The 14,227-nt window shown below is 35.9% G+C and overlaps 1 protein-coding gene across 1 annotated transcript in view; it reads right to left on the reverse strand.

The window, feature by feature from the left end:
• LOC106879574 (pyridine nucleotide-disulfide oxidoreductase domain-containing protein 2) overlaps positions 1–14,227 on the reverse strand; it is a 36,570-nt gene that overhangs the window by 15,680 nt on the left and 6,663 nt on the right. Inside the window, exons 2-9 of the mRNA XM_014929208.2 lie at positions 13,777–13,796; positions 12,986–13,079; positions 11,231–11,304; positions 8,022–8,177; positions 7,604–7,757; positions 5,801–5,862; positions 3,448–3,545; positions 1,411–1,552 (exon numbers count right to left, since the gene is read on the reverse strand). Of these exons, the coding sequence (XP_014784694.1) occupies positions 1,411–1,552; positions 3,448–3,545; positions 5,801–5,862; positions 7,604–7,757; positions 8,022–8,177; positions 11,231–11,304; positions 12,986–13,079; positions 13,777–13,796 (800 nt within the window). The remainder of the gene's footprint in view (positions 1–1,410; positions 1,553–3,447; positions 3,546–5,800; positions 5,863–7,603; positions 7,758–8,021; positions 8,178–11,230; positions 11,305–12,985; positions 13,080–13,776; positions 13,797–14,227) is intronic.

Here is a 14,227-nt window from a genome sequence, read left to right on the forward strand (position 1 = left end):
GGTACATTTTGTGGTTTTTAATGAATTTAACTATTGTTAATTCATATATTCATCATCATCATCATCATTGTTTAATGTCCGCCTTCCATGCTAGCATGGGTTGGACGATTTGACTGAGGACTGGCGAACCAGAAGGCTGCACCAGGCTCTAATCTGATCTGGCAGAGTTTCTACAGCTGGATGCCCTTCCTAACGCCAACCACTCTGAGAGTGTAGTGGGTGCTTTTATGTGCCACCGGTAGTCAGGCTGTACTGGCAACGGCCACGCTCAAAATGGTGTATTTTACGTGCCACCTGCACAAGAGCCAGTCTGGCGGCACTGGCAACGACCTCGCTCGAATGTTTTTTCACATGCCACCGGCACAAGTGCTTATGTAAAAAGCCACTAGGTACCTCCACCACCAAAGGACTATGATATGAAATTTTCAGTTGACATTGCATCTCAGTTATGTGAGGGCTTTTCTTCTGGAAAGCACAGAACTGGGAGAAAAGCAAAATTAACTGAGATGGATGTCAACAGAGAAAATACTAACTTCCAATAGATTGCAATGAAATTTAGAAAGGTAGTGTTGATAATATACATTTTACAAATCTAATGATACATGAACATAAGTAAAGATAATACAGTATAATCTCACATTATGTCATAAGATTGAAGAATATAATTACGTGTTATTTGGGTAGATTTTGAGATAATTTATTCAGTAGATATTCATACTGATAAAATTGAACTCTTTAGTTCACCTTTATCACATCTGAGATCAAGTATCATATATCAACAATACAAGCTATAAAACGACCATTTGATTAGTGGATATTATTTGATATTTTAATAATTTACTTCTAATTCTCCATATTATAAAGAGTGGAGTATTTATTAACAGAGTAACAATTGTCACCTTGACTGTCCTTCATATCATTATCTTGTCATCTTTGAAACAGGATTTAACCATTTTGATATCAACCTGCTTGAGATTGTCTCTGATTCTGTTTTTAAACTCTTTGCATTTAAATTAAAACTTTTTATCATAATTTTATATAAGAATCTTTCATTAAACTATGTTCCAAAAGCCAGTTTAATTATAATAATAAAAATGTTAATTTACTAAATCAGTCCTAATTCTTAATTATTTTCAAAATAGTCACAAAAGGGTTGAACTACTTATCAGTCATACAAACTGAGGCAAATTGACTTATGCATTTGAATTTACGATTTAGTGAATAGTAATGCAGTACCCTAAACTCACAGTAATCGTGTCATATATATTACTACAGATAGGAATATCTATTGGAAAATCAGAAAATTCATGGCTTGTTTCTGCAGTTGACACTGGAAGGTATCAATATTCATCTGAGAAAGAACTAAATGTAAAAATCAAACAAAGATTAAGAATAATAAAAAAGCAATACCTTGTTTGTGAAAATGTCTACACCTTGGTCTGTGGCACAATTAGCAATTGCCTGAGAGACTGAACCCATACCACCTTGGACATAACCCCAAGCACCCTTCACACCTTCCAGCTGACCCATCACATGATGCAGCAATACATATCTATAACAGTAAATACATTTTATATATCAACTCAAAATGACTTTTGCATTTCACATTGTATCTAATTATATTAAAGACACATAGGTATTGCAAATTTTAGAAGTGATACTTGATAATTGTAAGCACCTGTATATGTCAGATAGTGGCTGAGGTGAGAGAATATATTAAAAACGTAAAATTAAAACAGAACACCAAGGATTCCGTGGTACGCGAGTTTCAAGCTTTATACACAAACCGTCGTTGCATCATTATATGAGTATATAATTGATAGACAGGATGGTTTAAAGCTATCTTCAGCCGCAAATATATTCCATCCCAAGATTACATCACAAAGAAGAAATCACAAAAATCCCTTTTTCTCTCTCCTGTTTTTCTCCCTTTTCTTTTTTCTTTGTGATTTTATTCTTTGTGATTTCTTCTTTGTGATGTAATCTTACGATGGAATATATTTGCGGCTGAAGATAGCTTTAAACCATCCTGTCTATCAATTATATACTCATATAATGATGCAACGACTGTTTGTGTATAAAGCTTGAAACACGTGTACCACAGAATCCTTTATGTTCTGTTTTAATTTTTATATTTAAAGACAAATAAGTCTTAATGGCTCTGTTAACCTTGATGGTTCAACACTGTAAACAGTAAGAACATATGTATAATTGATGAGAGTCTTGTTGGCTACTAGTGATGCATATATCAAATTTACCCACAAGTCAACCTTAGAACAAACAAGTGGTTTATATGAAGGAAGAAATGCCTTGCAATTGCTTAAAGCCATAAAAAATGAGATCAACTTTAATGCGCAATCACATTTTCTAATAGCAGTAATGTAAGAAGAAGGAGATTGTTTTTACCATTTAAAAATGTCATATTGACCAAAAAGGCTTCAGCAGACAAAAACGAATTATATAAAAAATTGTTTTCATGTATCTAAATCTGTTGTCAAAATTTTCTCTGTAACTAGGCAAAAAAATTATTCTGATTGTTGAGCGAATTTTGAAAATGTAAGCCATTTGGCTACTGAATGGCATATAAATGTAAACAAAGTGTAAAGTCTATTGCTGTTATGACAGGTAAGATAGATTACTCTACCTTCTTTAGTGAATTTAAGTGAAAGACTGACTTCACAGTTCAGAGAGATATTTCAATAAGTGTTTAAAATGATACAGCTATTGATTTCTATGAGCTCTTTTGAATTGAGCATCTCCAGGTCAGTAGGACAGAACTTTGATTAACCAGCCACTACATTTCTGGAATGTAGGAATGGCCATTAACAACTAGTGATGGAATCTTTATGTAGCTACTCAACATGTTGCTGTAGTTGTCAAACCTCTTTTTCCTTACACCACTTTAGCTAACTAGCGCTCCATCGGTTATGATGATGAGTATTCCAGTTGATCCACTCAATGAAATTAGCATGCGAATGACTGAGTACTCCACAGACACGTGTACCCTTAACATATTTCTCAGGGAGATTCAACATGACACAGAGTGTGACAAGGCTGGCCTCTTGGATTACAGGTAAAACTAAGTTTTTCCAGCTGAGTGGATTGGAACAAAATGAAATAAAGTGTCTTGCTCAAGGACACAATGCACCATTAGGAATTGAACACATGACCTTACGATTGTGAGCAAATAACCCAACCACTAAGCCATGTGCCTTCACAACTAAGCCACATTATTTAAGAAAGGAAATACAAATTTCAGTCCAATATACATTCCTCTGAAACCAAAGCAGAATGGATACAGCTTGAACATTGATTAAAAAACAAATTGTGATACATATCTATTAAAACAAACCTGTCTCACTTGTTATGGTGTTTTTTCAGCTACCTTTGGTTTTGTTGAATAGAAATAACTAATGATGATAGGAATAAATGAAGCTATTGACTTACCCACTACCTGAATGATAAGGACTGGTCATTGATCCAATCACGGCATCAGTTGCCAAACTGGCTTTCAGTGGTTCTGATTCAAACCATTTATTCAAAACCTGAAAGTATCAATGTCATCAAATAGTTGTGAGGCTGGTTTAAGAAGGAATGGTACAAGAAGATCAAGGCAGACCTAGTAATTTTAAATCACATAAAAACCTGAACTAGATAAATTAGGAGTAATTAAATAGAAATAAGGCAGTACTGGCATGGCCGTTGCCAGTACCGCCTGACTGGCCTTCGTGCCGGTCGCACGTAAAAGTATCCACTACACTCTCGGAGTGGTTAGCGTTAGGAAGGGCATCCAGCTGTAGAAACTCTGCCAGATCAGATTGGAGCCTGGTGTAGCCATCTGGTTTCACCAGTCCTTAGTGAAATCGTCCAACTCATGCTAGCATGGAAAGCAGACGTTAAACGATGATAATGATGATGATGATGAAGTTAAGTGGTATATAGTAAAGAGAGATTGTGGAACAAATATATAAAGCAGAATTGATGCAATAAGTTTCGGACTGGGGGTTAATGATAGCTAGCGTACTGATATGTCAAGGTGTATTACGGGGTAAAGAAGTCAGAATACACATTTGGAAATTGATAAAAAAGAAAAAAGAAGACATGTTGATTGCTGAAGAGAGGATTATTCAATAAATCCTAATCCCTTCTCTGTGACTAACAATATGGCTTCTGTGGAATCATATCTATTTGAGACTTCTTTCCCTGTCACACATCAGTAGGCTCTTCTTATTCAGAACTTAGGTGAAATTTGCCAAAAACATCAACCCAGTTTGACATCAGCTCCTCCAAAGTTTCTGACAAATGGGTCTGTCAGAAACATTACATCATCACAGTTTATACTGAGGCTTTCTCTAACTCACATTCATTTAACGCTGGTAACACAATTCCTTTTGTGAAACAACTTCTTACAAATCTCTACACAATAGTATAATTTTCTATTTCCCTTTAACTTTCTATACAGGTCTTAAGCACTCCATAAAAGATATTCAATATTTCCATCAATAGAAGTATCAAAAATATTTTCTAGCAGGCAGGGACTTGCAACCTAGTTTACTACAACAGACCTAAAACACTCACTCACATGTCAAGAAAACACTCTTGCAACATTGCACCACCTAACTTTAAACAACACAACTAAAACTCTCAAAGTTGCAACAAATGTGACATATTATTGTCTCTGGTAATTTACTATGGTAACCATATATGTGTTGGCACTCTGTCGCTTATGACGTTGAGGGTTCCAGTTGATCCGATCAATGGAACAGCCTGCTCGTGAAATTAACGTGCAAGTGGCTGAGCACTCCACAGACACGTGTACCCTTAACGTAGTTCTCAGGGATATTCAGCGTGACACAGTGTGACAAAGCTGACCCTTTGAATTACAGGCACAACAGAAACAGGAAATAAGAATGAGAGAAAGTTGTGGTGAAAGAGTACAGCAGGGTTCGCCACCATCCCCTGCCAGAGCCTCGTGGAGCTTTAGGAGTTTTCGCTCAATAAACACTCACAACGCCCGGTCTGGGAACCAAAACCGCGATCCTATGACTGCGAGTCCGCTGCCCTAACCACTGGGCCATTGTGCCTCCACAGGTAACCATATATACAACATTATTAAATCAGCATCCTAAAGACTATGATACATCTTCAGAGCTAAGATGCACCTTAGCTCTGATCAGTAGCTAATCTTCTACAAAGCACAAGTAAGACTCCAATGTTTGCATATTGAGAACAGGGCTGTTCCACACAATACAACATTCTGGAACATATATAAAAGAAGGTCATTTGATCGACTGGAGAAAACTAATTTACAATCAGACATGTTTTTCTATCCACATCCTCTGCCACTACTTAAATAGTTTCTCCCCTTCTTAATTAACAAGCTTTGTCCCACCATTGCCTAATCCGTTGAATGCATCAATTCTTCTCCCCTCATTCACCATTCTGTGTATCCCAATCTTCCCCACAAACACTTTTACGAGTTATTTCTCCCAAAAACTGCAGACCTCTAAGAATGTTTTCTCAATCCATTGTTTTTCTATGGGCATTAAACCTACGCAAATTGAAACTGAACATCAGTTGTATAGATTTCCCCAGTCTAGTGGACGTTTATGAGGGCCATTGGTACTTCAAACACACAGAGACACACACAAAAAAAAAAAAAAAAAAAAAAAAAAGAAAAGAGACAATCACATTTTTTCAAACATGATAGAATCCATGTGGACAGTCCTCTTGGTTCTCAACATTTTCCAAACAGAAAATTTGTTGGACAAAAGAAAACAAAACATTGAGTGAAACTAACCTTGGAAGCAGGGGCTGTCATTAACTCAAGAAATGCTGTTTTATCATGACTCAGTTGTTTTACTAAAAATAGAACAAAATGTTAACATTTCAAAGGAGAAAATATTTAGTGTAATTGTTAAAAAAAAAAGTTATTTGTTTGTGGCTGTGTGGTGAGAGGATTGCTTCCTAACCATAGGTTTCTGGGTTCAGTCCCACTATGAGGCACCTTGCGCTAGTGTATTCTATTTTGGCCCCAGGCCAACTAAAGCCTTGTGAATGGATTTGGAAAATGGAAACTGAAAGAAGCCTGTTGTATATATGTGTGTGTGTGTGTGTGTTTATGTTTGTTTTTATATCCCAACACAGCTTGACAACTACTGTTGGTTTGTTTATGTCCCTGTAACTTAGTGGTTCTGAAAAAAGATACCAACATAGTAAGTACCAGACTAAAAAAAAGCATTGAGATCAATTTGTTCAACTAAAACCCTTTAAGGCAGTGCCCTAGCATGATCACAGTCTTTTAGTTTTTGTCTACCATGTATTTGTATTTGGTCATCTTGAGTTTTAGAAGCTACTTGTCAAATGTATAAGTGTGTGTGTGTGTGTGTGTGTGTGTGTGTGTGTGTGTGTGTGTGTGTGTGTGTGTGTGTGTGAAGACCAATTCATGACTGTAGAATGGAGATATGCAAATTGATGTTTGATGATATTTATTTCTTTATTTCCCACAGGGGGCCAAACATAGAGGGGGCAAACAAGGACAGACAAAGGGATTAAGTCGATTACATCGACCCCAGTGTGTAACTGGTACTTAATTTATCGCCCCCGAAAGGATGAAAGGCAAAGTTGACCTTGGCGGAATTTGAACTCAGAACGTAATGGCAGACGAAATACCGCTAAGCATTTCACCCGGCATACTAACGTTTCTGCCAGCTCGCCACCTTATCCTTGATGATATTGTCAGAGTATAGAAAACCCCAACAGCATTCAATGTGCCACCATTATTTTCCCCTTACCCTTTTCTCTGCAAGCTGGCAGAATCATTAGCCTGCTGGCCTAAATACTTAGTAGCATTCTGTCTGTCTTTATGTTCTGAGTTCAAAGACTGCCAAGGTTGACTTGGCCTTTCATCTTTCTGGGGTTAATAAAATAAACACCAGTTGAACAAAAGGGTTCTGAAATAGCTGGCCTTGTGCCAAAATTTGAAATCAATAGAAAGCAATGTTTTATTGTAAGTAGTTTCGAGTTTTGGGCCTTGCATTTCTGAACTGAAATGGTATTTGAACTCAGGTCAATATTTGTCTCTAAGTTAGAAATTATTATTAAACCCACTCTTATGATGTCTGTCTGTCTGTCTGTCTGTCTGTCTGTCTCTCTGTCTCTCTCTGTCTGTGTGTGTGTGTGTATGCATGTATGTGTGTATTTAGCATTCTTCTCTACAAAAGTGAAGTGGCCAATAACAACAAAGGTATTTTGACCATTATTTACATTTGACGGATATTTGTCCTCATCTTGTTTGTTGTTGACACAATGTTTTGGCTGATATACCCTCCAGCCTTCATCAGGTGTCTTGGGGAAATTTTGAACCTGGGTTCTCATTCCTAAGGTATTTTTCGATGTTATTGTTGTTGTTGTTATTATTATTATTATTATTATTAGCATCTAGTTGAGGCCAGCTTAACCTATTGTACTTCTGAAGCCAGTAAAATAATAAATCTCCTAAATACTGGTGTTGATATAATCAACTACCCTTTTTGAGGATTTGCCCCAGCATGGCCACAGACTAATGGGTGAAACTAGTAAAAGAATAACACAGACAACTTACTAGACTTTCCAAAAGAATTCAAGGATGACCATGATTCTATGTATTTCTTAATCCCTCTTTCATTGAAACTTGGTAAATGTAGAGCAGGATTATCTAACAAAGGATCCAGAGAATCCACAATTCTTTGTAATTGCTCTTCATATCTTTCAAATTTCTGAAATATTTGTAAATAAATATAAATGTGTATGTGTGTGTGTGTGTGTGATCACAGTATTATGCCTACGTTAGAAATGTTCGTGAAATATTGTTTTGTAAATGCTGATTGGAATTGAAGATGAAAAATAACTTCGTAATATAGATGCAAAAATTTGAATGAAGATGCATTTTATGAACCCTCCTTTAATAATCTTTATTATTATGTTACATAGATTTATAAAACATATTTGGGTTTACAATAAATGAATTTATGATTCTTTACCTCAGCATCAGATTGAGAGAACTGAGCAATTTGCAGTTTATTAAGGTGGCTATCTCGTCCTAGTGTGAGAGATTTAGCTTTGGGATTTGAACTATTTGGCTGCAACAATGGTGTGTAAGAACTTGGATTTCTTAAAAAGATCTTTAACCCATATTTCTGGAAAAAGAAATGAAAGAATAAAGTTATATTTACATTAAAATTTGATGTTGTCTTCAGAAAATTTATGAATGTACAGTTAAAAACCTCTTTATTTATAATCATATAAGATTGGTAAACTGTGGTTTTGAATATAGAGTGTAAAGAAGATTATGGACGTGATAATAGTTTCTTGGAAATAAACACCTTAATGTTTAAATAACTACACACTGTATTTATAAATACTGAAAGAAATGTTAAGTAAATTTAGAACAGGAGACCTGTTTTGTAAATATTGAACAGGATATGAAAATAACAACTCAGCACGAAGTGTTGCTATCTAATTTTTTGATATTATGTGATAGTGATACAGACTACCATTCTTAATTTCTTACATTTTCCTTTGGCTAGTCTTTCTCTGTGCTTGGTTATGTGCTACTATCTTTCTTCTTAGTTTCAAGTCACAGTGGTTTTGGCTGCTGTTACAACAATTAAATTGTAGCAGTTTAGCTTGATAGCTGATTTATGCGAATTGTATGTTATAATGCATTATAGTGAAGCTGATGAAATGAAAATTGGCAATTTATTTGCACTAGATGACATTACAAAATCATTATTTTATCTCCATTCTTGATTATGCAATGCAGACATATGACATCAAAACATACACCTACCAAATCTAAATATATATAAACTACATCTACATACCAGAACTAAACATACATAAACCACATATGCATGTATGTATATATATATATATATATATATATATATATATATATATATATATATATATATATATATATATATATATATATTGTATCAGACTGCCGGAAGGGAAGCTAGGAGACAGGTTTATTTAGCCAGAGGGGAAGCAGATAAGAAAAAATTTGCCAATGTTCTGCACTGGGAGAACCAAAGACTTGAGGTATTTTGTGTTGCAAGACAGTGTGTGAGAGAGAATTGTGATGTCATAGGAGAGAATTATGTCCACATGAATGATGGTTCACTTGCATTAAACGAGGCTGCAAAGAGAGAGGTTTGGAGACGCCACTATGAAAGGTTGCTAAATAAAGAGAATGAATGGGAGAAAGAGAGTCTGCCAAATGCCGACCCAACAGAGGGACCAGCTATCTGAATTGACAGTACCTTGGTGAATAAAGCAATTAAGGGTATGAAGACAGGGAAAGTCCCCAGCCTATCAGGAATCACTGCAGAGATGCTCAAAATATCTGGCAATGTTGGCTATAGCCTAGTCACTCATATAGTCAGCCAGGTGATACAAGAAGGAGTCATACCCAATGACTGGTGTAGCAGCACTATAGTCAACTGCTACAAAGGTAAAGGTAATGTATTAGTTACAAATAATTACAGAGGTATCAAGTTGTTGGATCAGGTAAGGAAGGTCATGGAGAGGGTCATAGCGCAACAAATTAGGGAGAGAGTCAGCCTAGATGAGATGCAGTTTGGGTTCGTGCCAGGTAAAAGCACCACTGATGCTATATTTCTGCTAAGACAGCTGCAGGAGAAATACCTAGCCAAAGATAAACCTCTGTACCTGGCTTTCATTGACATGGAGAAAGCCTTTGACAGGGTCCCCCGATCCCTTATCTGGTGGTTAATAAGGAAACTAGGGATAGATGAATGGTTAGTGAGAGCTGTCCAAGCCATGTTCAGGGATGCTGTCAGTAAGGTGAAGGTTGGCAATGAGTACAGAATTCCGGGTAGGAGTCCACCAAGGATCAGTTCTCAGCCCCCTCTTATTCATCATAGTCGTCCAGGCAGTCATGCCAGTGGCATGTAAAAGCACACACTATACTCTTAGAGTGGCTGGTGTAAGGAAGGACACCGAGCTGTAGAAACTTTACCAGATGAGATTGGAGCCTGGTGCAGCCTTCTGGCTCACCAGTCCTCAGTTAAATCGTCCAACCCATGCCAGCATGCAAAGTAGACGTTAAACGATGATGATGATGATATATATATATATATATATACATACACCATATCTATGCATAACAGTTAAACATATGCTTACAACATCTATGCACACATATATGTTATTTTGCAGAATGATATGTGAACTAAAACTCTAATGGATAGCATGCCTTTTTCAGTCTCCAGAAGATATTAATGTTACCTAGCTATAAAATGAGCTTCATATTTAACTTGTCTGTGTACATAATCAAGTAGTTGAAATAAAATGTGCAAATTCATTATTTTAAACTCTGAATCTTGCATTTAAAAAGTGATCAACCCACCTTCCCTTTTTTCAATTCTGTACAATCTTAGTTATGGTTGTAACACACAACTTCCAGTTGTTCATTTAAAACTCTCATTGCACAACCTAAATATGTTGCTTCCTAACATTGGTACAATGCCATACATTCTGGAGAAGGCATAGCTGATTAAATTTATCCCAGTAATTTATTTCATTGACTGAAAAGGACAAAAGGCACAGTTGTTCTCAGAAGGAATTGAAGTGAAGTCAATACAGGATGTAACGAAATATCACAATGAATGTCTAATGCTCTTACAGTTCTTGTAAACTCATTGCCTTTGAAGAAGCTAAATATATTAGTAATACAAATATGTAGTTATTTTGTGTTTTGGTTGGATACATTGTCTATCCCAAATGACTTTTCTTTAGAAAAGATGTTGATGGAAACTGTGGACCCTAAGTAAGGTATGTGCAAAATTTGAATGAAATTGGTTGTGTAGTTCTGGAGTTTTAGGGATTCACACCGACACACACACAGATATACATTCTCAATTTTATATATATATATATATATATATATATATATAAAAATATATACATGTGTATACGTATGTATGTATATGTGTGAGTGTCTGTGTTTGTCTCACTACTTCACAACTGTTGACAACAAGTGTTGGTTTATTTACATTCCTGAATGAAACTTAGTGGATCAGCAAAAAGAGGCTCGTAATATAAGTACCAGACTTCTACAAATGAATAAGAACTGGGGTTGATTTGATCATATAAACCTTTCAAGGCAGTGCTCCAGCATGGCTGTGGTCCAATGAGTGAAACAAATAGAATACAAATGATATACCTTCAGTTCCAAATCTTTGTAAATCTGTGGCCGTAACAAACTCAGCAGATATGAAGCTCTGGAAAACTTGAATCCTAGAATGATTAGTAGGAATAGAATGAATTACATGGCTAGTTTGACATCAAATGTACATGGGGGTTACATAAAAGGACATTGAATTATATAATAATTGCTTGCTTTGATTAGAAACATAGTTATTTTTGTAAGGAGGAAGATATACCGACTGCAGACTTGATTTCATTAGATTAAGTAGGAATGACACACAAAATAAACTCCAATACTACTAAATTTACAACAACAGTGAGACAACAGACAAGGTATGTAGTAGTAGTAGTAGTAGTAGTAGTAGTAGTAGTGGCGGTGGTGGTGGTGGTAATAGTAGTAGTAGTAGTTGTAGTTGTTGTTATAGTTGCAACAGCAGAGATATTTGTTTTGGTCTTCTGCACTCTGAGTTCCACCCCTGCCAAGGGTCAATAAATAAAGTCCAGTACTGGGACTGATTATACTATTCTATATTTTTGAGATGAGAAATTATGTACATTATTTACAATGAACTGATAGGTGTCCTCATCTTGTTTGTTGTCATCACAACATTTTGGCTGATGTATTCTCCAGCCTTCATCAGGTGTTCTGGTGGAAATTCGAACTCAACACTTTATTTGACTACTGGGGTACACTGTTTTCATTTATTATTATTATTATTATTATTATTATTATTATTATTATTATTATTATTATTCAGTAGTTTTACTTTTATAACATGCTTTCACTTCACTACCGAGCGCAGCTCTGTGTGCCTTGGGTATGTGCTGTGATTTGCTGTGATGCTCTTATGGTTACTGTATTGAAAGTGTTTTGCGTAGGATGTGTGCAGTGCCCAGTAGTGCAATTTTCTGTATGTTATATATATTTGTAAGTCCTGGTGTTTTTGTTATGTATTTGTCTGAATATTTTTTTATTATACCTAAAGCACCTACTATGATAGGAATTGTTTCTGTTTTTAGATTCCACATTCGAGTTACCTCTATTTCCAGGTCTTTGTATTTTGAAAGTTTCTCCATTTCTTTTTGGGAAACGTTGTCATCTGCTGTCATATTATTATTATTATTATTATTATTATAAAGGCAGCAAGCTGGGCAAAATGCTTAGCAGCATTTTGTCTGTCTTTACATTCTGAGTTCAAATTCCACCAAGGTTGACTTTGCCTTTCAACCTTTTGGAGTTGATCAAATAAGTACCAACTGAGCACTGGGGTCCATGTGATCAATTTACTCACTCCCCCCAAATTTTTGGTCTTGTGCTAAATTTGAAGCCATTTTTATAATCAGTGCGCTGGTGGAATTGTAAGTACATCAGACAATAGCAGCATCTTCTAGCACCTTATTCTTTTATTCTTTTACACATTTCAGTCATTTGACTGTGGCCCTGCTGGAGCACTGTTTTAAAGGTTTTTAATCAAAGAAATTGACTCCAGGACTTATTCTTTGTAAGTGTAGTATTTATTCTAATGGTCTCTTTTGTTGAACTGCTAAGATATGGGAACATAAACACACAAACCTCAGTTGCCAAGTGGTGATAGGGGTGGGGACAAACACAGACACACATACATAAATACACACACACACATGTATACACACAAGCTTCTTTCAGTTTCCCTCTACCCAATGAATTCCCATGTATGCCTGGGAAAGGTGGACATTAAAACAATGATGATAAACATGCGTTACTTAAGGTTTAATTATATGAAACACTTACCTGGTATTATTTCCTCTGTTACAGCTGCTCCACCAATTACATGACGTTTCTCCAAGACACAAACCTTCAAGCCAGCTTTCTGTAGGTAGGCAGCCTGTGAAAGGAATAATTGTTAATAATATATGTTGACTGCTCAAATGTGTGGATCATTTGAAGACTTAATTGTTTACATTAATAAATTGAAAGATTTACTTCTTAAATGCACCATCACTGCCACAAGTATCACAAGTGAACCAAAGAGGAATGAAGGCCTCTACAAAATTCCTTACCCTACTAGAAATAGCAGCCAAATCTTCCCACTGTCTTAAAATGGAAGTATGTTAACTGTAGTTGAAACAGTTTTGGAATTAAGCTTTTCTAGATCATGGCTGACCCAAGACTAAATAACAAAAAAAAAAAAAAAATCATTATCTCAATAACCTCCCAGAAATAATGGAATGAGCCATTGAACAAAGATCAATGTAGAGCTACTTGAATCAGATTAATGAAACAATCAAGTCTTTCCCATCAGACTGTTGGATTCAAAATGTGTGTGAGAGAGTAGATTGTATTGAGGTGGACCATATGTTTAAGCATTGCAGGTGTCATTGCATTTGATCACATCTTTGCTTTCTTCCCTCTTCTTGGTATCAAAATCATTCTTTTTTCTGCCCCTGCTCTCACATCCATGAGAGAAAAAGGAGAAGAGAGACTAGAGGAAGAAAAAAGACAGGGTGAATGAGAGATCTAATCTAAATTAAACAGGAGAGAATTAAAACATTGTAAAGCAAAAGAATTGAACTTCAACTTACAGTAATCAATCCATTGTGTCCTGAAACACAGAAAGAGAGAGAAAGATGAATCAAAGAATATCAAAGAGAATGAAAGTCATAGAATAATTAACAGGAGTGGCTGTGTGGTAAGTAGCTTGCTTACCAACCACATGATCCCGGGTTCAGTCCCACTGCATGACACCTTGGGCAAGTGTCTTCTACTATAGCCTCGGGCCGACTGAAGCCTTGTGAGTGGATTTGGTAGAAGGAAATGTATTTATATATATATATATATATATAGGAGAATATACAAATAATAACAACAGACGAGGACAGGTGGTGTAAATAACAAAAGTATATATTAGTATGACGCTCGGGAATATGGAAAGTCTTTGACGTTTCGAGCTACGCTCTTCAACAGAAAGAATACGGAGACAAGGAGAAAAACACGGAGAAAAAAAAATTGATTGATGTAATCAATTACTCCAAC

The sequence above is a fragment of the Octopus bimaculoides genome, chromosome 2 (genome assembly GCF_001194135.2).
Source record: "Octopus bimaculoides isolate UCB-OBI-ISO-001 chromosome 2, ASM119413v2, whole genome shotgun sequence".
NCBI classification, from domain to species: domain Eukaryota; kingdom Metazoa; phylum Mollusca; class Cephalopoda; order Octopoda; family Octopodidae; genus Octopus; species Octopus bimaculoides.